Here is a 24,591-nt window from a genome sequence, read left to right as displayed (position 1 = left end):
CATAGATGGGCGCCAACAAAATATTATCAAACTCTGACGACAAAATTCGTGTTTGAAATTTCACGAAAATCTCTGGCTCTAGCGAAAAACGCCTTTGTTCTAATTACCGCCATCCCAGTTCATGTATCGTATCCATAGCACTCTCTCCCTGATTTCGTGATAATACAAAAACAGCTGCTATCCTTTAAATTTCTTTGATGTACCACACCACACTGCAATACTCCACAAGAGGACAGACAAGCACAGTGTAAGCAGTTTCTTTAGTAGACTTGTTACATTTTCCAAGTTGTCTGCCAAAAAACCAATCTTTGGTTTGCTTCCTCCAGAGCATTATCTATATGAATGTTATGATTTAATTTACTCATAAGTGTAATCCCTATGTATTTCGTTGAGTTCACAGCTTTTAGGTTTGTATGATTTATCGTGGTAACGAAATTTAGCACATTTATTTCAATACTCATGTGTTTTACTTCATACTTTCCACTATTTACAGTCAAATGTCATTTTTCACATCTTAAAGACATCTTTATCACTTCACAATTCGTTTTGATCATCTGATGACTTTACAATAAGGTAAATGGCAGCATAATCTGCAAACAATCAAAGAGAGCTTCTCAGATTGTCTCTTAAATCGTGTACATAGATCAGGTACAAGAAAGGGCCTATAACACTTGCTTGGGAAACGTCAGATATTACTTCGATGACTTTCTGTCAGATATTACGAACTGTTACCTTCCTGGTACAAAATCACGAATAAGTGCAAACAACTAGGATGATACTCCAGGGGCACACAACGTAATCGGAAATCACTTGTGAGGAACAGAGTCAAAAGCTTTCTGTAAAACAAAAAATATGGAATCAATGTAATATCATCTGCCCAAATCAGTCATTATTTTGCGAGAATAAAGAGCTTGTTGTGTTTCACAAGAATTATGTTCTCCGAATATGTGTTGGTTATTTGTCCATAAATGATATCTTGAAGGTCATTCACAATGTTCAAACAGATTATATTTTCCAAAATCCTACTGCAAAGTGACGCTAGTGGTATGGGTGGGCATTTCATCGGATTACTCCCATTTCCTTTCTTGGGTTCCGGTCTAATTTGTGCTACTTTCCTGTCTTTGGGTACTGATCTTTCTACAATTGAAGAGTTGCATATGACTGCTAAGTATGGAGCTATTGTATCAGCAATTCTGAAAGGAACCTGGGTGGTGTATAGTCTGCCCCAGGGGCATTGCCTTTCTTAACGTGAGTGGTGTACAGTCTGCCCCAGAGGCATTGCCTTTCTTAACGTGGGTGGTGTACAGTCTGCCCCAGAGGCATTGCCTTTCTTAAGTGTTAAGCTACTCCAACACATTTAGGATACCCACTTCTAAGTTACTCACATAGGCAGTTATTCTTAATTAGAATTCTGGAATACTTTGCTTTTCCTGTGAAGGAATTGATAAAATCCGTCTTCAGTAACTCGCTTTAGTAGCACTGTCGTCAATAACTTTACCATTGTTATCGTGCAGTGAAGGTATTAATGCACCTTGTCAATTGTATACTTTACATACAACCAGAATTTCTTTGGGTTTTCTGCCAGATTTCGACACAGAGTGTCGTTCTGGAAACTATTAAAAGCCTCTCTCATTGAAGTTTGCACTAAATTTCGAGCTTCTGTAAAACTTCGCCAATCCTGTGGATTTTGCATTCTTTTAAATTTGGCATGTGTATTTCATTGCTTCTGAAACACTGGTCTGACCTGTTGTGTGTCAGTACCACTTATTAATTTATTTGATATGTATCTCTCAGTTATTACTTATTTTACTTTAAACCACATCTGGACTATGCTTAGAAAGACTTATCTGAAGGGGTGGAAACTCTCTCTTTGGGATGCGTCAAGCGAATTTTTATCTGCTTTTTCAAGGGCATGTATTACGCGTTTATTTTGGAGAGTTTTGATGTTACAGTATTCACTCTTGTGAACTTTTCATGGCTCAACAACATTGTGGTCACTAATCCCTGTACCTGTTACGCTCCCTGTTTGGCCATGGTTATTAAGATGTCAAAGATGTTTTCTCAACCATTTACACTTTCAGTGCGTTTCTGAACTCACTCTGCAAAATAATTTTCAGACACACCATTCAGTTGGGTTTTCGAGGACGTTTTATGCCTACCACTGACATAGTATTCTCGCCAATATATCGAGGGTAGACGAAAGTCCCCACCAACTCTAATTCTACGAGTGGCATACCTATTTCAAATGACAAGTTTTCTTTGAACTGTTCAGCATGTTTCATCAAAGTCAGAGCATTGGTGAAGGGAACTTATTAATTTATTCCAGTTCGTAGGTGTAAGCTCCACCCGTACTTATCACACTGTGTAGGCTTTCACAGTCAGCATCCCCATTAGTTAAAACTTATGGCCTGAGAGGCCATGGTCAATCTGTAAAACTACTACTTCCTGACGTTTCGTTACCAACTGCGAGTAGCAGTGAGTCAATGACTGGCTGCCAGGCTATGGAGGTCCCAACATTGCCTGTCCATGATTTATTTGGCGCTGAGCACTATGGGACTTAACATCTCAGGTCATCAGTCCGCTAGAACTTAGAACTACGTAAACCTAACTAACCTAAGGACATCATACACATCCATGCCCAAGGCAGGATTCGAACCTGCGACTGTAGCGGTCACGCGGTTCCAGACTGAAGCACCTTCCAGTATGATAATGAGTTTCACGAACAAACAGACGGCGTGGCCATGGGCAGCCCTCTGAGTCCAGCTGTTGCTAATCTTTTCATGGAATTTTTTGAACAGTAAGCACTGCAGTCAGGCAGAAAAAGTCCTTGAAAGTGGTGCCGGTACGTGGATGGGACTTTTGTGATATGGAATCACAGTGGAGAGGAACTGTACGGTTTCTTGGTGTATCTGAATAGTATTAATCCAAAGATACAATTTACTATGGAGAAACAGAGAAATGGCAACTAAATTTTTTGGACGTATCAGCAATTAAACAGGCAATGGGATTCTAGGACATAAGGTGTATACAAAAGAAACACACATCGACTAATACCTCCATAAGCATTCGAACCATCATCCCAGGAAGAAGAGAGGTGTCATTAAAACATTGGTGGACAGAGCTAGTAAGTTTATTTTCAAGTTGATCTAAATCATTTACGAATGGCTGTTAAGAAAAATGGATACGCCGACAACGACATCGAGCGAGCACTTCATCCTAGAAGAAAAGTATGTGACAACATGCAGCAACAACTGTCAGCTGGAAAAGTTTTTCTTCCATTTATTCACAATATTACGGACTGTATTGAGAAAGTTTTGGCCAACTGAACACAAAAGGAACTGTAGACTGGGATATACCGACAATCAGCTGTACCGAAACATGTTTTTAAGGAAGGTGGTCATGAAATAAAATTTAGTGAGACAAGCGTGTTAGCCAGAACATCGATTATTATGCACGTATGTATAGGAAAGCTATAGAAATTCTGGAACACCACAACGATTTCATCACAAAAGAGGACGTCTTAAAGTTAGACAGGATATTGTGGTCGACTTTGTTCCAATGATGTGACGATCGATTACATTCATTCAAGAATAATGATGTTAGTCAGAGATAGACTTATAGTCTGCCCCACGTGACATATGTTGGTGCCCTCTATGCACACTATATAAATGGGAAATCCATGGCCTGGCAGCCATCGTTTACTCACCTCCGAAGATGTTGGCTGCAGTAGGCAACGAAACGTCAGGAAGAGGTAGTTTTACAGATAGACCATGACATCTGAGATCAGAACTTAATTGATCGCTACCCTTACTACCTCACAGGAGCTATCTACTTAAATTTCACTACAAGGTAAACTACTCCGAACAGCAATGAACACTACACCACCAAATGTATTTCATCTATTCTTTGCGAACATGCTTAGGTCTCTTCAAAAATTTCGGCTGAACTTATTTAAATACCTATAACGATTTGAGATTCAGTGCTTTCTGTTAGCACTTTGAGCCCTCGTTCTTTTCTAATGCAACTACAAATTACAGTTACGATACTTACTGTGTTGTATCTACCCTCTTTCGGTGTTCTACTTGCAGCCTTTGAAACTGAAGCACTTTCTGCACTTACTAAATACCCTCTAATTTTAAAAAAAAACCAGTCCCCTCTACACATCCGCATACTCATTGAACTGCTTCCTTTGTGTAGTGGACTCCTGAACCATTTAGCTGAATCTGTAAATCCACCACCTTCTGACGCTAGTTGGGGAATCTGCAACCTACACAGCTGCAGAACTGTCTGGGACTCTGATTCAGACTTCACTCCACTCTGTATAGAAGAACCACCTTCAGTTCTGCCCATGATGCTTCAGATGGTGAGCTATGCCTTCATCTCGCACACAAGACTGGCAGTCTTTACTAGCCAGTCACCTGAAACCTGAGAGAACCTCTTCCAATCCAATGTGCCACATATTGTTAGCACCAACGTGAGCCACCACCTACTGCTGGCTATTCCATGTCTTTCATGGCATCCAGAATCACCCATTTCTTATCTGTAAAGACTCCTCCCAGTATGCACATTGGATTCCTTCCCCTCCTATACAGTCGTTTCTCTAAATGGTGCCATTACACACCTAACACCGGAGCTTCCAATCACCAGTAATACTACCCTCTGTCCTGCCTTGCACACTGAGAGGCTTTCTCTGGAACATGGCAAGCGACTTCATCTGGCTCATGGATTTCATCAGCCATAGACAGAAATCAAATTGTTCATCAGACGAACTGAGCAGGCTCTCCGATCAGCAACATGGAAATTCTTTCACTGCCGCCCACACACTGGAATGACTTCCCACTCGACCACAAATGAGAGGTTCAAATGGCTCTGAGCACTATGGGACTTAACATCTATGGTCATCAGTCCCCTAGAATTTAGAACTACTTAAACCTAACTAACCTAAGGACAGCACACAACACCCAGTCATCACGAGGCAGAGAAAATCCCTGACCCCGCCGGGAATCGAACCCGGGAATCAGGGCGCAGGAAGCGAGAACGCTACTGCACGACCACGAGCTGCGGACCAAGTGAGAGGTCAATCTCAGTATAGGCAGTACCCAAGGTGACCGCAGCAGTGGACCAATTGGTGGACAACACTACCTGGAGCTGTGAGCGAAGAATCACCAACTTCATTCACATCTGAACACAGCAATTACTATATCTGTCCATACCAGAGTTGGCATAAATAAACAGACATATACGAAGTATAGGAGTTGAAGGTAAGGAACACAGACAACATTTAAAATAAGTCGCTTCTTATGAAAACATGTCAGCTCTCAGTACTCTGGTGTACTACTGCTGGTACTATGAGAGCTTCCACTGGATTGGGCGATCTAAGCGCTGCAAGTAACACAAAACAAAGGAGTGATGCAATTCAGCCAGTGGTTCTATGGACCACACAGTTTATAAAGCTTATAAATGTGCCTGATAAGTACACACATGTGCACAAAATACGGGATTTTAAGCAAAATAACAATAATAACAATAACAATACCATTAAAACTATAATAGTAGTAGATGTCGCGAAAATATACTTACAGCAATTGATAAATAATTCGCTCACTTGTGACAAACATCGAAAGGATAAGGACGTCAAGTCATGCATCAAAAGTCCCCATTGTGAGCCAATTTAAGTATTAATGCTGACGAACAGAGAAAATGAGCAATTAAGCTTCTAACAAACACTATATGCTTTCCTTGAAGCAAAGGTGAAGTCGTTGCAGCAGCAGGCATCTGGTGTCAACATAATGCTGTTCAATCAAATCTACTGTTTGAATACCAGTGGGTGTAAGCATGTTACTGTCAGTGTAATATCGAATAGGGAGTTCTAGTATGTGGAATTTCTTGAAAACCATCGATTTAGTGATGAAAAAGTAATATTCGCTTTGCATCAATGACACTGACAATGCAATGTCTCAAAGCAGATATCAGCCTTGTTCCACAGAAAAGTTTGTTCTCCCCTGATGTTACCAGGTGATCATACCATCTCTGTAGGGGATGGAGTTGGTACAGTTAAAATATTTAACAACAGAGGAAGCGCAGATCTACAGGAGCTGATTTTTAACATTTTAATGAAATGCGGTACAGGATGAGCTAGAGTGTTGGCAAAGATGGCAGTCACATATACTACAAGTAATTTACTGTCGATAGCTTGCCAAAATCTCCACTCATTGGAAACTACCATAGCTCGACTCCATGATGCATTCCGTGCATTGATGGAAGTGGAAATGTATGAATCATCATTACCAGATGTGGGCACTGAATTACGATCTAATTTAAGTTTGTTTATATACCCAGCTGAAAGCAAGAGTTTATAAAAACCCTCCATTTCAAAGTACATAAACAGTTACCACTATAACCAAGTGGACGAAACAGTCTCACCACAAGGGTTTTTAAATGACTGGTCCTGCAGTGATGAAGGTAGAAACCTGAAGAACGAGACTAATGGACCATTACTTCCTGATATTAGAGGTGCTTTGGTTATTGGGGTTTCATGCTGCGGAAAATAATTACTTTTTACACTGTTGACATATCCTGTGGGAGTCCATTTAGAGCATGTATATATTTTTCAAAAATTCTGTTTCAATCAAAATATCAGCTACTGCAGGAGATTTTGCATGGAGTTAAGGTACTAACATACTAAACTGCCAACAAAAGCAGTGATATTCCACCACCTGAAAACGTAAAACCAAACAGCATATTCATTTTTGGCAACATCTCTGTGGAAAATCAGGATATCCGCCGACATTTCTCCTTAGCTCGGCACATGGAAGTGAATATAATTTATTTGAGTGAGACATACTTAAGCATACCAAAGCTGTTGGTCTGGGATACACCAACCTTATAACAATCGAACAGGACAATCTGAATTTAAAGCATATTTTCCAAGTACATGTAGGAACTGACATGCCACTCAATGAATTCGTTATATGCGAGGATTGCTGGAGTAACTCTCAGTATAGCTTGCTGGTTACAGATCAAACTACTAAACTGAATGAGAGTCAAAACTTCAAAATGATTCTTCAAAAAGGCAATGCACCAAAACGCACCTGTCAGTATATTGTACACTATGTACAAATTTACACATGTTGCACATTCATTCAGAGGATGCAAAGCACGTGCATTCGACAAAAAATGGAGGTAATCAACACTAAAGTAATGGAACTGAATGCCTTGTCAAGGAAGGTGCTATGAATGGTGAGGTGTTGATTGCACAAATTCAGCAATATGACCTGTGCATCAACGAGAAAATTGAAGGAGTCAATGTAAAACCAACGCATATGTGGAACAAGAATGTGATAGCTAAGGCACTTCACGCCCATCACCACCGACTGTCTCAGAATATACGTAAGTTGTAAACTGTCTCAAAAATGGATGAGTATGCAGCAGCATGTTGTCAAAGGAGTGTAATGTTAAAAACTGGGGTGTGGAAGACAATTTGACAGAAGTTACTTTCGTGAAAGTTAGGTCAACTGCAACGAGACCAGTGTCCCTCAGCAACATTTCAGCCAGTAACTGACAGGCTGAAAGAGCTGTCATGGACTATGGATGAAACCAGAAACAGGAGGAGGAGGAGGAGGAGGAGGAGGAGGAGGTGTGCCGAGTTAAGAAAGAACATATGAGGTCATCAGGGCAAAACCGTATTTGTTAGGTAAGCACTCAATATGTTTAAGCAAGAAGGCTATAAGAATTGGGAACAAGGAATCTGAAAGATTGCCTAAGCTGTTACAGTTAATACTTTTGAAAATGTCGACTGTTAAAAATATACCCTGAAACTAGAAAAACACGTGGTCCAATATCACATATGACCAACGCATGTAAAACCCCAAAAGGATGAATGGAAGTCTCATAGAGCGACAAATACAGGATTTTAACTGAACCAGCATTAGCAGCTCCACCTAGTGCAGGTAAAATAGTCGAAGTTCAGCCTGAAACACTAAACAGTCTACATCTAGAATATATAAATTATGGTAACTAAATGGAATCATAGATCGATTACGACTGTTTACAGCTTTAGCTGGTGAAGAGATTGCAGATCACATGAACAAAATATTATCGATCTTACCTGGGCTACGAAAATTATGCATCGTCGAGTAAGTGTGGAGAGAGTTGTTCATGAGCTTTACAGACCTGCATGCAGAATATATCTGATAATACGAGGAATGGATTATGCATGGCAGACTGATCTCTTGGATATGCAAAACTACTTACAATCAAATAATGGCGTCAAGTACGTCTCGCAGTCACAGACATATTCCAATTTCGCTTGGGCCTTACCTTTGAGTGTAAAGACAGGGAAGGAGGTTTGAGAGGTTTCTGAACAGTTGTTGCAGACAGGACTAAATCGACTGTCCATTAACCTTGAAGACATATGATGGAAGTGAATTTTACGATAGACATTTCAAAGCAGAATTCGAATTAAGTGGGATAAACCACTACTCAACATTCTCATATTTGGAAACTAGTATTGCCAAATGGTTGAACTGGACCATCAAAAATGGAATGTGGAAGCAATTTAATCTTCAATGTATGTGCAAATGGCTGAACATACAGCCAAAAATCATCGACGAGTATAATCGCATTATTCACCACAGAATTAAGAGCAAACCTATTGAAGTCACAAAGGAATTACAGGAAAGCTTTGAACCCATTATGTTCCTCATTGAGCAGGTCATATGATGTCAAAGGAACAGGGCATTGATGAAATGGCTTAGTTTCTCATCAAAGCTCAACAGCTGAGTGAACACCCACAATTTGCTATGTAATTCGAAAAGCAAAGCTGAAACCATGCAGTAGTGTGAGATGAGTGCTATGAAACGTATCAACAAAGTCGGACGTGGTATTCTCGAGAATCTGCCATCAGAAGTGTATATCTCTGGATACAATTTCTGTGGAGCTGGAACAAAACTAAAATAGCACCTAGCTTATGGTGACAAGGGCTTTAATGCATTGGACAATGTATACAAAGTGCACATCATTGCCTACACTACAGACAAAGATCACCGTATTGCAGAGCAAATATTCATTGATAAGGCTACACAGGTATGTCAAGGAACAGATATTCATGCAGCACAAGCTATTTCTGAATATGTGGTTGATACGGCAATGTTTGTTCGAACTTAAATGGGGTACTGGACTAACCTTCAAGCATTACTGAATTCAGTTCACTGTATACTAAAGAAGAGGAAAAGCCTATGGGATATTTAAAAAATTGGTGAAAGCTGCAAACGGTGCCTTTCGGCAGAAAGAAGGAAGGAAATGATGTGGTAAAACGCCCACATTCCTACAAAAATCAAAGACAGCTTGTGGAATAATTCTGTTTCTGATACCTGCATTTGCTGGGCTGTCAGCTACTGGTTTCATTAGCTAGGAGAGCTGATATAATTCAAGCAGTACAGAACGCCCGAAAAAGCGAAAAGTAATTACAAGCAGCTGAAAGGCATAATATGACCATGGAGGCCATTGCTATAGGTAAAGGCCTATATTTACATGGCTTTGGTTGTACATAAAGGCCCACAGCAATCATACTGGAAAAAAGGATTAATAACACAGATCTGGTTAAACTCGCCAGCAAACTTAAAATCACGAGATTTTACAGCGTGTTTATAAAGGATACATTGCCTAAGACAATGTGGAAACCGAAGAAACATGGAACTGTCAATTTAGATGTTGTTTGGGGTATGGAGCTCTTGGTGATTTAAGGCCACCTGAAGAACTGTGTTGTCACTTGACCAATAGGAACCAGCTGATGTACAATGTTCGACGCTACCATGACTTCAGTTCATACCTCTGAGGATATTTCTGCATGATATTTTTCCTGAAAATTGCATAAAAACAAGCAGTATGCAAGTCTCCACGTCATTTGAATCTGCGATGAAATTATGTTCACTCTAATCCTAATTGGTTTAAATTGAAAGCAAACTACTTTCCTCCAATATATGTGCAGGGGGTAGCGATGTACAGCATTGACTGGCTGGAAACATACGAAAGCATAGCTAACGTCACTGAATTAATAATAAATTGCATCTAGAGGATTGGGAAGTTGTGTCAATGCCTCTTGGCACTTGCAACACTGACAATTCATATGTATACTTGAAACGTTTTGTTAAGGGATTTGAGGTATGAGGTGAAGGCAAACGTTAATATGTTTAAATCAAAGATAGACACAAAACACATTGCGGACTTCAGTCACAAATATTTAATAGGATGGCTACTAGGTTTCTCAGAGGGACAAGTGATGGTGCATAATACTGATAAAATTTTTGAGTTATGAACTGGTGAACCGACTGCCAGTCAGTACAATTCGTGTAGAGTGTAATATTGTAATGAATTTTGTACCTCGACAACAGATTAGTCCATATTATGTATGCGTTTTTTCCTATAGTGAGTCTTGCTTACAAAAGTGAAGAAAATGACGTCCACAATGAATATGGGCTGCTACATGAAGCCAAGGTGGCGAAGGGTTCACAACCATCAGGAATGTGGCAGGTACTGTGAAATTAAGCTGTAAAGCAGAAGCCAAACGTGAACTCCACGAGGTAACTGAAATGAATGGCATGACCCATACTAGAAGATAAGGGAGTCATGGAATAAGAGGGAATAAGATGAGTGGTCAGGCGTCAAAGAGAAACGGCATGCCTATCCACTGAGGAGGACATCATGCCAGTATGACTAGTTGTTCAGGATATTCTGCATAGACTCTCAACCGGGCTCGCGTAAAAGCCACCAGTGGTGAAACATATTCCATGATGATGGAGTGTGTTAAGACAGCAAATGATGAACAGAAGTGCAGAGGAATGAACTAAACACCCACAGTCTAGTTATGAATGGACATGGGATAAAAAAATGGAGGAGGGTGGTCTGATCCGCTCCCCTGGAAGTACCACTTATGAGATGTAGGACACTGAGGAACTGGGTACCATGTACAGCCAGGTAAGAATACATGGGAGGACCAAGTAAGTTTCCTATCAGATATTAGCTACAGGAATTTTCTAGTTTCAATGAATGGAAGAACGAAAGGTGCAAGATGTAAAGATGGTGTAAGAAACTCATTACGCAGCCAAATATTCATACAAAAGGTTTTGGCAGTGGAAAAGTGAAAGCCACTGTCCATGCTTCACGAGAAAAGAAGATAGGAACGACGCTGAAGACGCCACACATGGAGACACGTTTGTGTGGAACTGTAACAGAGTGTAAAATCCTTGGCGAAAAGGGAGCTGAGACGCCTGTTGGGTGATTCCATAATATGGTTGCTTGGGATAGCAAAGACAATGATACCCAGGACGAGCATTCAGGCAACCCGTTTTCGTGGATAAATGTGTGTGACAAGTCAAACCATATAAACCTTGAGACAACTTTGTCTTTCAAAACTTCCTCTAGTAAATGGGGCAGACAGCTTCTAAAGCCCCACATGTACGGACTACAGAGGATACCAGCCCTCTAGCAGATGTATCAAGACGATGGTTCAAAATGTGGAGAGCATATCTCCCCAAGCGAATCATATCGCTGCATGCCTCAGTCCACCAGGGACCAAGACACACTACAGTAAACTTGAAGTGCACGGTGGGGAACATTCTTCGGCGATAAGGATAACATTTGGAAGATACTTTACGTGGTCTTCGCAGCTGTATAAAGGTCGTGAGGGAGGGGTATAGCCTCCAGTCGGCCTTAGGATGTCAAAGTTAGCGTAAGGAGGGCTATGCGTGAAGTGTTCAGTGAATTCGAAAGTAAAATTCTATGTACCGATTTGACAGAAAACCCTAGGAAGTTCTGGTCTTACGTTAAATCAGTAAGTGTATCGAAAAAGCATATCCTGACACTCTGGGATGACGATGGCATTGAAACAGAGGATGACACACGTAAAGCTGAAATACTAAACACCTTTTTCCAAAGCTGTTTCATAGACGAAGACCGCACTGCAGTTCCTTCTCTAAATCCTCGCACGAACGAAAGTATAGCTGACATCGAAATAAGTGTCCAAGGAATAGAAAAGCAACTGAAATCATTCAACACAGGAAAGTCCACTGGACCTGACAAGATACCAATTCGATTCTACACAGAGTACATGAAAGAACTTGCCCCCTTTCTAACAGCCCTGTACAGCAAGTCTCTAGAGGAATGGAAGGTTCCAAATGATAGGAAAAGAGCACAAGTAGCCCCAGTTTTCAAGAAGGGTCGTCGAGCAGAAGCGCAAAACTATAGGCCTATATCTCTGACATCGATCTCTTGTAGAATTTTAGAACATGTTTTTTGCTCGTGTATCATGTCATTTCTGGAAACCCAGAATCTACTCTGTAGGAATCAACATGGACTCCGGAAACAGCGATCGTGTGAGACCCAACTCGCTTTATTTGTTCATGAGACCCAGAAAATATTAGACACAGGCTCCCAGGTAGATGCCATTTTCCTTGACTTCCGGAAGGCGTTCGATACAGTTCCGCATTGTCGCCTGATAAAGTAAGAGCCTACGGAATATCAGACCAGCTGTGTGGCTGGATTGAAGAGTTTTTAGCAAACAGAACACAGCATGTTGTTCTCAATGGAGAGACGTCTACAGACAAAGTAGCCTCTGGCGTGCCACAAGGGAGTGTTATGGGACCATTGCATTTCACAATATGTATAAATGACCTAGTAGTGTCTGAAGTTCCATGCAGATGATGCTGTAATATACAGAGAAGTTGCAGCATTAGAAAATTGCAGCGAAATGCAGGAAGATCTGCAGCAGATAGGCACATGGTGCAGGGAGTGGCAACTGACTAACATAGACACACATAATGTATTGCGAATACATAGAAAGAAGGATCCTTTATTGTATGATTATATGATGGCGGAACAAACACTGGTAGCAGTTACTTCTGTACAATGTCTGGGAGTATGTGTACGGAACGATTTGAAGTGGAATGATCATATAAAATTAATTGTTGGTAAGGCGGGTGCCAGGTTGAGATTCATTGGGAGAGTCCTTAGAAAATGTAGTCCATCAACAAAGGAGGTGGCTTACAAAACACTCGTTCGACCTATACTCGAGTATTGCTCATCAGTGTGGGATCCGTACCAGGTCAGGTAGACAGAGGAGATAGAGAACATCCAAAGAAGAGCGGCGCGTTTCATCACAGGGTTATTTGGTAAGCATGATAGCGTTACGGAGATGTTTAGCAAAATCAAGTGGCAGACTCTGCAAAAGAGGCGCTCTGCATCACGGTGTAGCTTGCTGTCCAGGTTTCGAGAGGGTGCGTTTCTGGATGAGGTATCGAATAAATTATTGCTTCCCCCTACTTATACCTCCCAAGGAGATCACGAATGTAAAATTAGAGAGATTCGAGCGCGCACGGAGGCTTTCCGGCAGTCCTTCCTGCGAACCATACGTGACTGGAACAGGAAAGGGAGGTAATGACAGTGGCACGTAAAGTGCCCACCGCCACACACCGTTGGGTGGCTTGCGGAGTATAATGTAGATGTAGAAATTTGCCAATAGGATTTGCACTCAGGTGGGGTAGGAGTCGGCGCATGGATGCACACAGGAAGTGATCACTTGAATATGTGTCAGAGGGAATGGGTCATTCCAGGTTGATACAGCGCGCGCCGCTATCATGTGATCTTGTTTTGAGCACGCACTATAATCGACTATAGTTCGCTGTTCTAGTGCTGGTGGGGTTCCGGTGGTGATTTGCTATTGTTCGTGGTGGCTGGCGGAAAGTGAGAGGGTAGTCGGTTTCTGGATATTGCACGGAACGTGAAGTTCGCTCTGCCTGACCTGCTGGTGACTAGCGCTAAGGTGGTTGTACCTCGCAATATGAGCGGAGTGGTCTGGGGCGGATCAACTCGCTGCTGTGCTGGCCATGCGGTAGTGATTAATTGGCGTCGGGGTACTTGTTCTGCCTGCCTGTCCGATGTGGAGGTCCGGTGGGGTCCTGTGATACTCTGGCCTGGAGACAACCAGTTGCTAAATTTTGGAGTCGTATGCCAGGTTAGGGTGTGAGCTCGGTTGGCTCGTCAGATTTTCCGCTGAAAGCTCCAGGTGCGGTTTCTGAACTTCATTCTGATGTGGGACGGCGTTATTGGAAGTTTATGCTGTGTGTGTGTGTGTGTGTGTGTGTGTGTGTGTGTGTGTGTGTGTGTGGCACATTACGATATTCATTCGTACTAATTTATTTGCTCAACTGGAGTATCTTTTGTTTATACCACTGAGTGGGTCGTTACCCACGCGGTCTGCTCAGCGTAACCTTTGGTGGTGCCTGTATGTTCCTTTTTGAAGGAATTCATGTAGGTGGATCCTGTTACCTGCCCGGAGTTGCGTTCATGTATGGTATATTTGGCATTTGACATGTTAGGTAAAGTCTGCCTAAGGATGGCGGTTTTGGACAGTATACGCATAGTGAATTACTTCTGCTTAGTATATATGGTCTTCTGGGACCTGAACAACACGATCTCGTCAATTTTGTTTGTGTCACAGCATTTAGTGGTATGTTCCGTATTTTTATCTTACTGTGTTATTATTAACTTGGTGGAATAGTCGCGTTTGGTGTTGTTAAGGCACTTCTAAGACTGTGGTTTGACTATTTATGTGTGCTTGGCTTTTATTGTTTTGTTTATTAAGATTTGTGTGTGTTGGCTTCTGGCACCTGTTAAGAGCGCCTGAGTTAATGGCGCTGTGGTTATCATGTGCTGTCGGGATGTTATATTGTTATTCCATTTTTGAATTTTATCTTGTGTTGATATTATCTGTCGTGTGTTACAAAACATAACCAACATGCGTAAGTGATGGGCAGTTGTGGGAGGCATGTTGGGGAGCTCTCAGCATTTATTTCGGGGACCGTTTCTAGTGGGAAGGCTCTGAAGTGTGAGAGCTCGGCCATCTGTGATTGTGTTGGGAGTTGCCCTTGCCCTTTGGTTGTATCAAATTATTATTTTGTTATTATATTTATTGGTTGTGTGTTGCGCTTCTTTTATTTTATGGTGCCAAGTGCCATTATCTTTCTCAAAGTTCCTTTATATAAATGATTTTAAATTGTAGTGCCAAGTTAACTTATTATTGGATCTTGGTCTGTGGTGTAAAATCTTTTGAAGCACCATTGTAATTTTTTCTTGCAGAATAAATTTCTCTTATTTTATGGTGCCAAGTTGCCATTATTATTAATGTTTTTTAGTTTATTGCTGCTCTTAATGTTTTCCATATTTAAGGTGCCAACTGTCATCATTCTTAAAGGTTTTTGTAAATGATCTTAAGTTGTATTGCCAAGTTAAATTATTATTGGATTTTGTCTCTCGGCTAAACTCTATAAGCTGTTTGGGGATTATTGGGTGGAAATCCTTGGATAGTTGTCCTATAAGAACACACATTCCAAAGATGACAGGCGAGCTGGACAGTGCAGAACGAGAAGTCCAAATGGTAAGAAACGTGCATGGAATCTGAAAGGAACGTGGGTGCTCTAGTGGTAAGAGATGATTCAGAAGGTCAGCTAAGAGGGAACCTCTTGGACAGGTTCTCTAAGAGCCCCAAAGCAGATGGTGGGCAGTGAAGTTGCCAAGCAGCAAAAAGGAGTGAGGGAGGTGACCAAATGAGCTAGGGTAAGTCCGACTTGGTAACAGCAAATGATGGAGAGGTGCAGATGTTGCAAAGAGAAAAGGTGAAATGAGGAAGGGCAATGCTGACTGCAACAGCTAGCAGTCGCATGTTAAATGAGATGGATGGCCAGCATGGCTCCCACATGAGGTGGAATGCTGTCCTTGGAGGTAAAGGTCACAGAGGACCAGAAAGAAACATGAAACGTCAAATGGGTTGTGAGGATAAGTTTTTTTCTTGGAAGCAGAAAACAAGCGGACACTGCAATTCCAAGAGCAGCTGTAACCCCTCCTGGGATCTAATGCCATGAATTTTCCATTGCAGAAGTCATAATGGGGATTGGGGAAGAGGGAACAAATGAAGATTAGTCACCTTGGTGGCTGCTGAGTGCAAGCCTTCAAAAATCCACTGTTACAGGGGGAAGAGGCTGAAGAATCCTGTTCCATGAGATCTACAAACATGTTGGCACTCTCCCTGGGTCAGTCTGAATTCCACAGCAGAAAATCAGTAGGCAGTGGGCACCAGCAAAATGGAGGTCAGCCAGGTAAGGATACATATGCCAACACCACTGAAGTGGATCTCCAAGTCAGGGAAGGAGAAGACCATTTGTTTTTGTTAAAGTTCTTAGAACTTTCTAGTTGACGGATGAAGAGTATGTTTTTAGCTGTAGAAAGTCTTTGCAGGAGTATTGCTTCTGTCCTTTCAGCCTGATAGTTGTGTAGCACGTGATTCCGCCACCAAATGTAAAGATCTGATTGCTTGTTGCATAGCTGTAGTAGGAGACAGGGATGCTATTGTGACCTGTGTGATTTCACTACTGCAACACTGACTTGAAGTTGGAAGTCTTCGTGGGCATATCCTCCGTTATGCACGGCATAGCAAAAATGGTACTGTAAATGCCAGATGGAAAATGCACGGATTTTGACTAGCTAACAATTTCAAGTGACAGGGTGGGGTTTAATGGCCTTCAATCAGATCTCCTGGATGCTTGCTCATTAAGACACTTGGGACATTCACGGGATTACAATTGATACAGCAGAGAGGAGGCGAACAGCTGCCCTCCTGAGCATCTCTGCCAAAAGTAACACACTTGGCCTTGTTTTGACTGGATAAACGTTTTATTATTATGTTGACACTTGTACGAACGCATCTGGTTTGGAATGTATGGTTGGACTGTGATTACTTCACAGCCTCCCTTAATCTTTGAGGCAAAAACTACTCGAGCAAATGGTAGAAAATGAGTGCATGTGGGTCCACAGCTCATGGTCGTGCAGTAGCGTTCTCGCTTCCTGCGCCCGGGTTCGATTCCCGGCGGCGTCAGGGATTTTCTCTGCCTCGTGATGACTGGGTGTTTTGTGCTGCCCTTAGGTTAGTTACGTCTAAGTAGTTCTAAGTTCTAGGGGACTGATGACCATAGATGTTAAGTCCCATAGTGCTCAGAGACATTTGAACTATGTTTTTTTTTTTTTTTTTAGTGCATCTGGGCATTAAGTTTGCATCCATCTTTATCATAAATGAGAAAAATTTCACAGAGTCTCCAACTGCAACACCTTCCAGAATAAGGCATGCATTAACTGTAGCAAAGAAATGACCCTCTTCAGTATGTGACACCATGAGGAACCAAGGCGCATTTGGGAGGGCCTTCAAATCTATAGCCTCATTTTGTTTATGTTTATGTTTAGTAGACACACGCTAAGATGGTGATTGATACATTGCAAAAGAATCCCCCATGATTGCCAACATTTCCAATGGCATGCTCTTTCCAACTGTGAACCCCCTCAGAGGGGGATTCACCCACCGTAAATGATTGTTCGCACCTCAGGTCACACCCCCCAAACTCCTGACAGAGGGACCAATTGGCATTTGGGAAGGTAACAGCTCAGTCACTCACCCTTCTGGGCCTGATCTGTATCAGAGGGTACGAGAACCCTACCCGTTGACCTGGAGCTGCCAATTATGCATTACCTTGTCACCTGTAATGTGTCTGACGAATGGGACAGCCTTCAGCGACACACCAGGACGAAGGAGAAACAAAGAGAATGCGGATTCACCAGTTAAGTCTCCACAGCCTTACTGAAAGTGGCACCAGCTACTTATGTTTCTTCTTGTTGGTGGTCTGTAAACCACTACAAGCTTGTGCATTACCTGAGCACCACTGTGGCACCGAATTGAGAGAGGTGTTCAACACTATATTCATTAATCTGAAAGGCTGGGAATCAGCTCCAATATTTGGATACATAGCCATTCACCCTTTCTTCTAACTTGTTCTACTGCAGTATGATATTAGCTTGTGCCCATCAAGATGAATCTGTTGAATTTAAGTGATTTCATGTGACATTCTGCATTAAACACAATACAGCTGCTGATATGCCACCTGAACTTTTATTTTCCTGTATGGATATCAGACATTTGCTCTATTTATCTAGGAATAGTCACATAACGGTTGTTGCAAAGAATAGTATTAATGAATCATTACAGTAGTGCATTTTATAACTGAAGTACTCTCACAATTAATAAACAAAAATTTATATTTCTGAAAAAGTTCTGCAGTGAATTATGAAAACTTACCTTGCACTATCAGATGCACATCTTATTGAGGTTTCCACCTGAAATATTTGAAGAAATGGCCAGTGAGTTACAACTGATGAGACAGTAAATACATAGAATTCTATTAACGCCCACCAACATGTGATTGGTCCACAAAATGCTGTAAGTTAGGCTTGAAAATATCATTTAAGAGGACGTGATAAACTGTTGCAGTTAATGAAACAGAATGTTAGTAAGAATTCATTCTCCATTTCCTCACTGTCTTCAGTACTGTAAATAACTACACAAGCCAGTAATTTGGTTGTAGCCATACTTCCTACTAGATACTTCACAAAGGAAAGTGACCAATAACATCTTTAATCTGTTATGCACTTACACTTTGCGTAAAGTTTTCTTTCACTTTTTTCCTGTTATGAAAACTGCCATGCACTGACAGATGAATCCATCATTGTAAGTGACACATTTGGACCTTTGTGCTCTGGGCAGCCCAGACCAACTTGCAGACGTGAGGAGTGACTCCTAAACCCAACCTTAAGTTCACACCCAGAACTACATACAGGCTTGGACCATTAAATATACAAACATTAATAAATATTGGCAAACTCAAAATAGTTTCACACATTGTAAATGGACAAGTTAAAATTGGCATTACAAAATATCACATTCACAGATGAAGAAATACCACAATCAGAGAACTGTAGATTCTTCACAAAGAACACAGGGAAGAAATTCGCGAAACTACTACAGAACTAGGATCTGCATTCATAAATGGCAATTATGTTGCAAACGGTGCCAAATTTTTTGGGAGGACAATGGTTCAATCCCACACCCGACCATCCGGATTTAGGTTTTCCATGATTTCCCTAAATCACTCCAGGCAAATGCCGGGATGGTTCCATTGAAAGGGCATGGCCGACTTCCTTCCCCATCCTTTCCTAATCCGATTAGACCAATGACCTCGCTGTTTGGCCTCTTCCCCCAAACAATCCAAAATCCAAATTTTTCATTACCTCCACAAGTCTCTCTCCCTGGAATAATTCAATATTTAGGTGAGAGGTACAAAATAATTAATGCACATGCACCAATAGATCAGGATAACAATGCAGAAGGTAAAACAGTCCGCAGAACAATGTTGAGAAGCATCTGATGAAGTTCCAGAGGAAAACATACAGATTTTATTTAACTTTTATCCTCAGACTCGCACAGAATGGAGATGAGAACATTATCTGCCCAAACTGCTATTAAATGAATTTATTCACAACTGGAATTTTGACTGTTATGCCATTCTCAAGTGACAGCTTACTATGAACTAAGTCAGTGTTATTAAATGTCATGCCTAGTGCTTGGGGAGTGGATATTAAGATGTGCAGTATGACATGACTTTGATAGAAATTAGTACATGAAGTACTACCAATTTCTAGGCATACAGATTACAAAGACTCCCACCTTGTAAAGAAAATGGAATTTGTAAACATGGTTAACACAAAAGTATTACCTCAAAAGGAATTATAAAGGATTCAGACATCACACTGAGCTACCACTTGAGAATTGTACAACTGCCAAATTAATTTTGAATAAGTACATTCCATATCAGCCCTGGTAGAAAATGTTTTCATTTATGAATGTCTGCCTGACTAGATGTAAGAAAAAAGGAAAACTGCAAAGAAAAAGACATTTAGCATACACCACTAAAAAGATACGAGGACAACAATAATAAGATTTGAGAATATCAGACAGCTTGTGTGCCAGTAACAAAGCACAATTCCGAAAAGATGATGAATTCCAGAGTCAGACATAGATATCTGTTGAAATTGACCATTACCACTGAATAACAAAAGTAAGATTCCTGGCCTAGAATAACTGATAACCATGTTCACATAAGATTCAATGAAATTCCATGAAAAGTTCAAGGAGACAACAGCAGAATTCTAAAATACAAGATATATCAGAGATGGCTTAGGACAGGATGGTCCTGTGAAGGCCAAATTGATAGAGGACTAAAGGAGCAAAATACAATTGGAATACATCTGTAACATTTTAGAAGGCCTATGACTACAAAGCAAGAATGCTTTATTTAAAAATTCTTAAAGAATCTGAAATACAGAAGACAACACGGGTCTTCTTAAAAGAACTACAGCCTCATTTGAGATAAGAACAGACTATAGCCAAGGCAATGTACTAACTCCATTCTTCTTTCAGACTATACTACAAAAGTGAATATTGAACAGATGGAGCTGTTCTCAGAATCTACTACCAGAAGTTGAATACTACTTGGTTAGGAAATTGATAATTTCAAAATTGTTTGTTCAACTTTTGTAGATAATTTAGCAATGCTGACAATGTAGAGAAACCACAGAACAGAGAGAAAGAAAAGCAGTGGGAAAAGAATGACTAGTCGTCTCCTCTGATAAGCAGCAGTGAAGCAGTAATGGGTAACTACAGGACTGCAACATCCCTATCAAATACGAAGTGTGGGAGGGTCAGGGGAAGACAAATTTAAGGATCTATGAGAAGTCATGTAGCCAAATGGTGGGGAAAATGGAACCACAAGAGGAAGACTATAAAAGATGGACTCTGCATTTCAGTTAACAGAAGATGTTTATAGTAAAAATTCATTCTCCAAAATTGCAGAACCTCCAACTTGCAAAGTAGTCATTTGGCCAAAATACACATCTGTATCACACAGAATACACATCTGTATCACAAATACTAATTTTAGAATCAACAAAAGATAGTGAAAATTACGAAAAAGATATTAGGAAACAGAATACCACCACAAACATTTAAATTCAGAAACAATACAGAAGTATAGATAAATATGTAGGAAAATAACTGGAGACAAAATTTGGCATACAAGGTTAATGAGTCTTAGCATACTGAAAAGAAAACTCTGTAGCAGTACTAAAACCATTAAAAAATCTCAATGCCTTACAAGAGTGCACAAAGACCTACAAGAAACTTGTATAAATTAGCAAGATATTTAAAACCAAACCAAATACAGAAACAGGATTGAGTTGGTAAATTCTCCACAGCATAACAGTTCCAAAAAGACAAGATAGAAACTGAATGTCAGGTGCATGGAAAGAAAAATGTGTACAGAAGGAGGAGTAGCATAAATAAATGTAAAACCTTAGCTGGCCTGTAATTGATCAGGAAAAAAAATTGTTCCATATTTGTAGTACCTTCTCAGTAAAGCATAGCAATCGTATATGTACTGCAAACAAGTTGCAGCAAGCAGCTCAAAGAGTCTCTGCAAATATGCAGATAACAGTATTTGGAGTGTTTTGTTAGGCTACAGCAGTGATCAGAAATATTTTGCAGTGGTGTTGTTATGCTGTCAGTACTGCTTGCATGCAGTCAAAAAAGAGCAATGCATTCAAGTGTCACTCCATCAAGAGCTGCACACTGCTGTGGTTACATATCTAGTGAACAAATACGATCATACAACAACAATGTACGTATGTATTCGTTTAGCTCGAAAGTTTGTAACTTGCCTTGATGGTATGGTATCCAGTAACTACTATGACTGAGGTATTCACCCAGTGATTGTTTACTTGCAGAGAACTAGAAGTATAGCAAAACAGAACACTCGCTTGATGTGAGACAAGGTGTTTTGCATGTCTTCAAGATTGGGAGTACTTCTAGGGACTATGGCATATCACAACCACAAACAAGTGTGCACAGTCAATAGCAAAAATATGAAACAATAGTAACCAATAAGCCAAGGTCAGGTCATCCCTGAAGAGAGAGGAGGAAGGACAGAATGATTTGTACGCAATCAGCTGGTGTTCCAAGAGAAACATCTCAACAAAACTTGTGAATCCCTGTAACATGTTCATTGCACTGGTGCATGTCTTCTGCCAATTGAATCCAATGTTACTAGATAGAAATAGATTTCCTGCAGCACTGAATATATGGCCATTTTTAAGGTAACCGGGAATTTTGACTGGAACACTGGACTTGTTATATTAAATTTGAGTGTAACACACCTCAATTTTGGAGGCAGTTTTTTGAAGAAACAAATCAATTTTATAAACTGCAATATATGGTATCAAGTCTTTGTAAGCACCACTGGAAATTAATTTGAACAAATAATGAAGGTAACTGAAAATCTGTTATGCATTCAAACTTTCAAATATTATACGTGAGATAGTGATGTGAATCTACCATCAAATGCACAGGATTGATTGACACTGAACATTTCCCATTTAACACTGAAACATGAAAATCTATACATTTAATATTTTGCTCTGGTGAACTACGTTCCTTCTAAGTCAAGAGAAATGCCCTTAACCTACTATCCATTGGGGTTACTTTCCTGTGAGAAAAGGCCGACAACTGTGAGGCAGTATTTAAATTCACATTCATGTAACTTTTGCACTTGAATCTTTAAGCAATTTTAGGACTTTCCCAAGGTCAGTGCTATGATGGCAAGTAGAATTTTTGTCACACATTTAAACATAATCATAAACTCATTGACAAACAAAAGATGAATGCAGCCAAAATTAGTGAGGGACAGCAATAAACAAAGGATGCAACAAATCAAATATTCTAACTCTGCTGACTGATCTCTCAAAAAATCAGATGCATAGCCAACTGCTAATTTGTCACTTTCCTGCTATAAAATATTATTCACAAATATTATATAGAAAAACACTAAAATTGAATTCAACAGTACTATTTCAAACTGTGCAGCCCAACTTCAGGAGTTAAATAGAGCCCTGTATAGTTTCTCATTAATTAATTTTATAAACACTGATTACAATAATGCTAAATAGTACTACATGTAAGCCAAAACTGCCACAAGCATAAACAATACATCAAACTGTACAGTGAATACATAGTTTGACTGGAACTCGACTGGATCCAGGGTATCTACAATTTGATTAGAACTACTCAATTAATTTGACCAGAGCTAAATGTACTCCACAATTCCATACACCAAAAGAGAGCATATTTTACACTACACCCTTATCCTTATCAAATGTGTATTAGATATGTTTTTGACAAATTAACTATTATGCAGTGTGATCAAGATGTGTCAAGTTCAATTGGTTGTAATTCAAACTTGGTAAGTGCTACGTAGTAACCTAAAGCACCATGTAAATGAGCAGGAAATTACAATCTTACCTGATATGACACGTTTGTTTGTATAGAAATATTTCCTTGTATTTAATTACTGTAACAGTTGCATATGATGGCAATTTATCATGATTTCACTGATAATTAATGTAATATTTATCTCAGAATGTTTCTTAAGGTTCTAAAGTGACCAGCATGGGAAGGTGCTTATCTCAAGCCAGGCTTCACAAAATCCTCACCAGAGTACCAACTAATCCAGGAGGTTAATTGAGGAAGGACGATGGGGAAAATACAGAGACAGCACATGAGACACTGGAACTGCTCCTCAAAACTCATTTTCCTCAATATGCTCTGGCGGATAACATAGAGCAGAATGCGACCCCTGAAAGACAATGGTTCTCAGGCACTCAAAGAGAGGACTGGGAATCAGCCAAGGAGTGTGTCAATTTCAGTAAAATCCAATGGGCGGTGGCAACATTCTAATTGGTCAAGTCACCTGGTCCAGATGGAATCTTTCCAGCTCTCTTAAAACAAATAGGAGACAATCTTATGAGAGTCCTCTGCTCGTTATTCCGGGTTAGCCTAGCAGTGGGAGTCATTCCCAATGCCTGGAGGGCAGTGAAGGTTGTCTTTATTCCACAGCCAGGGAGAATTGATCATACAAAGGCCAAGGATATGAGACCAATCAGTCGAGTTAATGTACATGCTGGGGAGAGGAGGCTAACTAGGGCTCCTCTACATTCAAACTAACACACATAACCAGGTAAATCAAGTGAGACAGCTCTCCAACTATTTGTTGGGAGGGTGGAGAAAGCACTTTCCTTTCAAGAAACAGCCCTCTGCATCTTCCTGGGCGTCAAGGGGGCTTTTAGTAACACAAACTTTGATTCCATGGTTAGGTCAACAGAGGTGCATGACCTAGTGACCACTATATGTAGGTGGACTAGGGCCATGCTTAGTGGAAGGAGGGTAGAGGCCACATGATGAATGAAAAAATAGTAATTAACACCACTAGAGGTTGTCCAGGAGTTTTGTCCACTTTATTGTGGAATCTACTGGAGAACGAACTTATTGAGGAACTAAATTACAGACAATGCTTTTGCCACGGATACGCAGATGACCTTGTCATAGTAATACCTGGCAAATTTGCTGACAAGGTTAGGAATATGGCACAAGGTGCACTGGACATTGTGCAAGACTGGTACATTACATAGGACCTAAACATTAATCCTAACAAGACTGTTGTGGTACCAATCACGAAGAAGGACATCTAAAGCTTTTTGATGAAACTCTATCTGTGAAGGGGATAGTGAAATATCTAGAGATAATCTTAGATGAGAAACTAACATGGACCCTTC

The 24,591-nt window shown here is 40.5% G+C and overlaps 1 protein-coding gene across 18 annotated transcripts in view; it reads right to left on the bottom strand.

Annotated features, from left to right (window-relative positions):
• Positions 1 to 24,591, bottom strand: part of LOC126442748 (zinc finger protein 708-like) — a 115,153-nt gene that overhangs the window by 22,859 nt on the left and 67,703 nt on the right. For 17 of the 18 annotated variants that reach the window (XM_050090762.1, XM_050090777.1, XM_050090761.1 and 14 more), the window contains one exon: positions 18,173 to 18,210. The exons of the other annotated variant lie outside the window; for it this stretch is intronic. In XM_050090762.1, coding sequence (XP_049946719.1) covers positions 18,173 to 18,210 — 38 coding nt within the window. The remainder of the gene's footprint in view (positions 1 to 18,172; positions 18,211 to 24,591) is intronic. 18 annotated transcript variants of the gene reach the window in all.

This window comes from Schistocerca serialis, unplaced genomic scaffold, assembly GCF_023864345.2.
Source record: "Schistocerca serialis cubense isolate TAMUIC-IGC-003099 unplaced genomic scaffold, iqSchSeri2.2 HiC_scaffold_1402, whole genome shotgun sequence".
NCBI classification, from domain to species: Eukaryota; Metazoa; Arthropoda; class Insecta; order Orthoptera; family Acrididae; genus Schistocerca; species Schistocerca serialis.
Note: the sequence above shows the minus strand (reverse complement) of the source record. Positions and strands in the feature narration are given on the sequence as shown.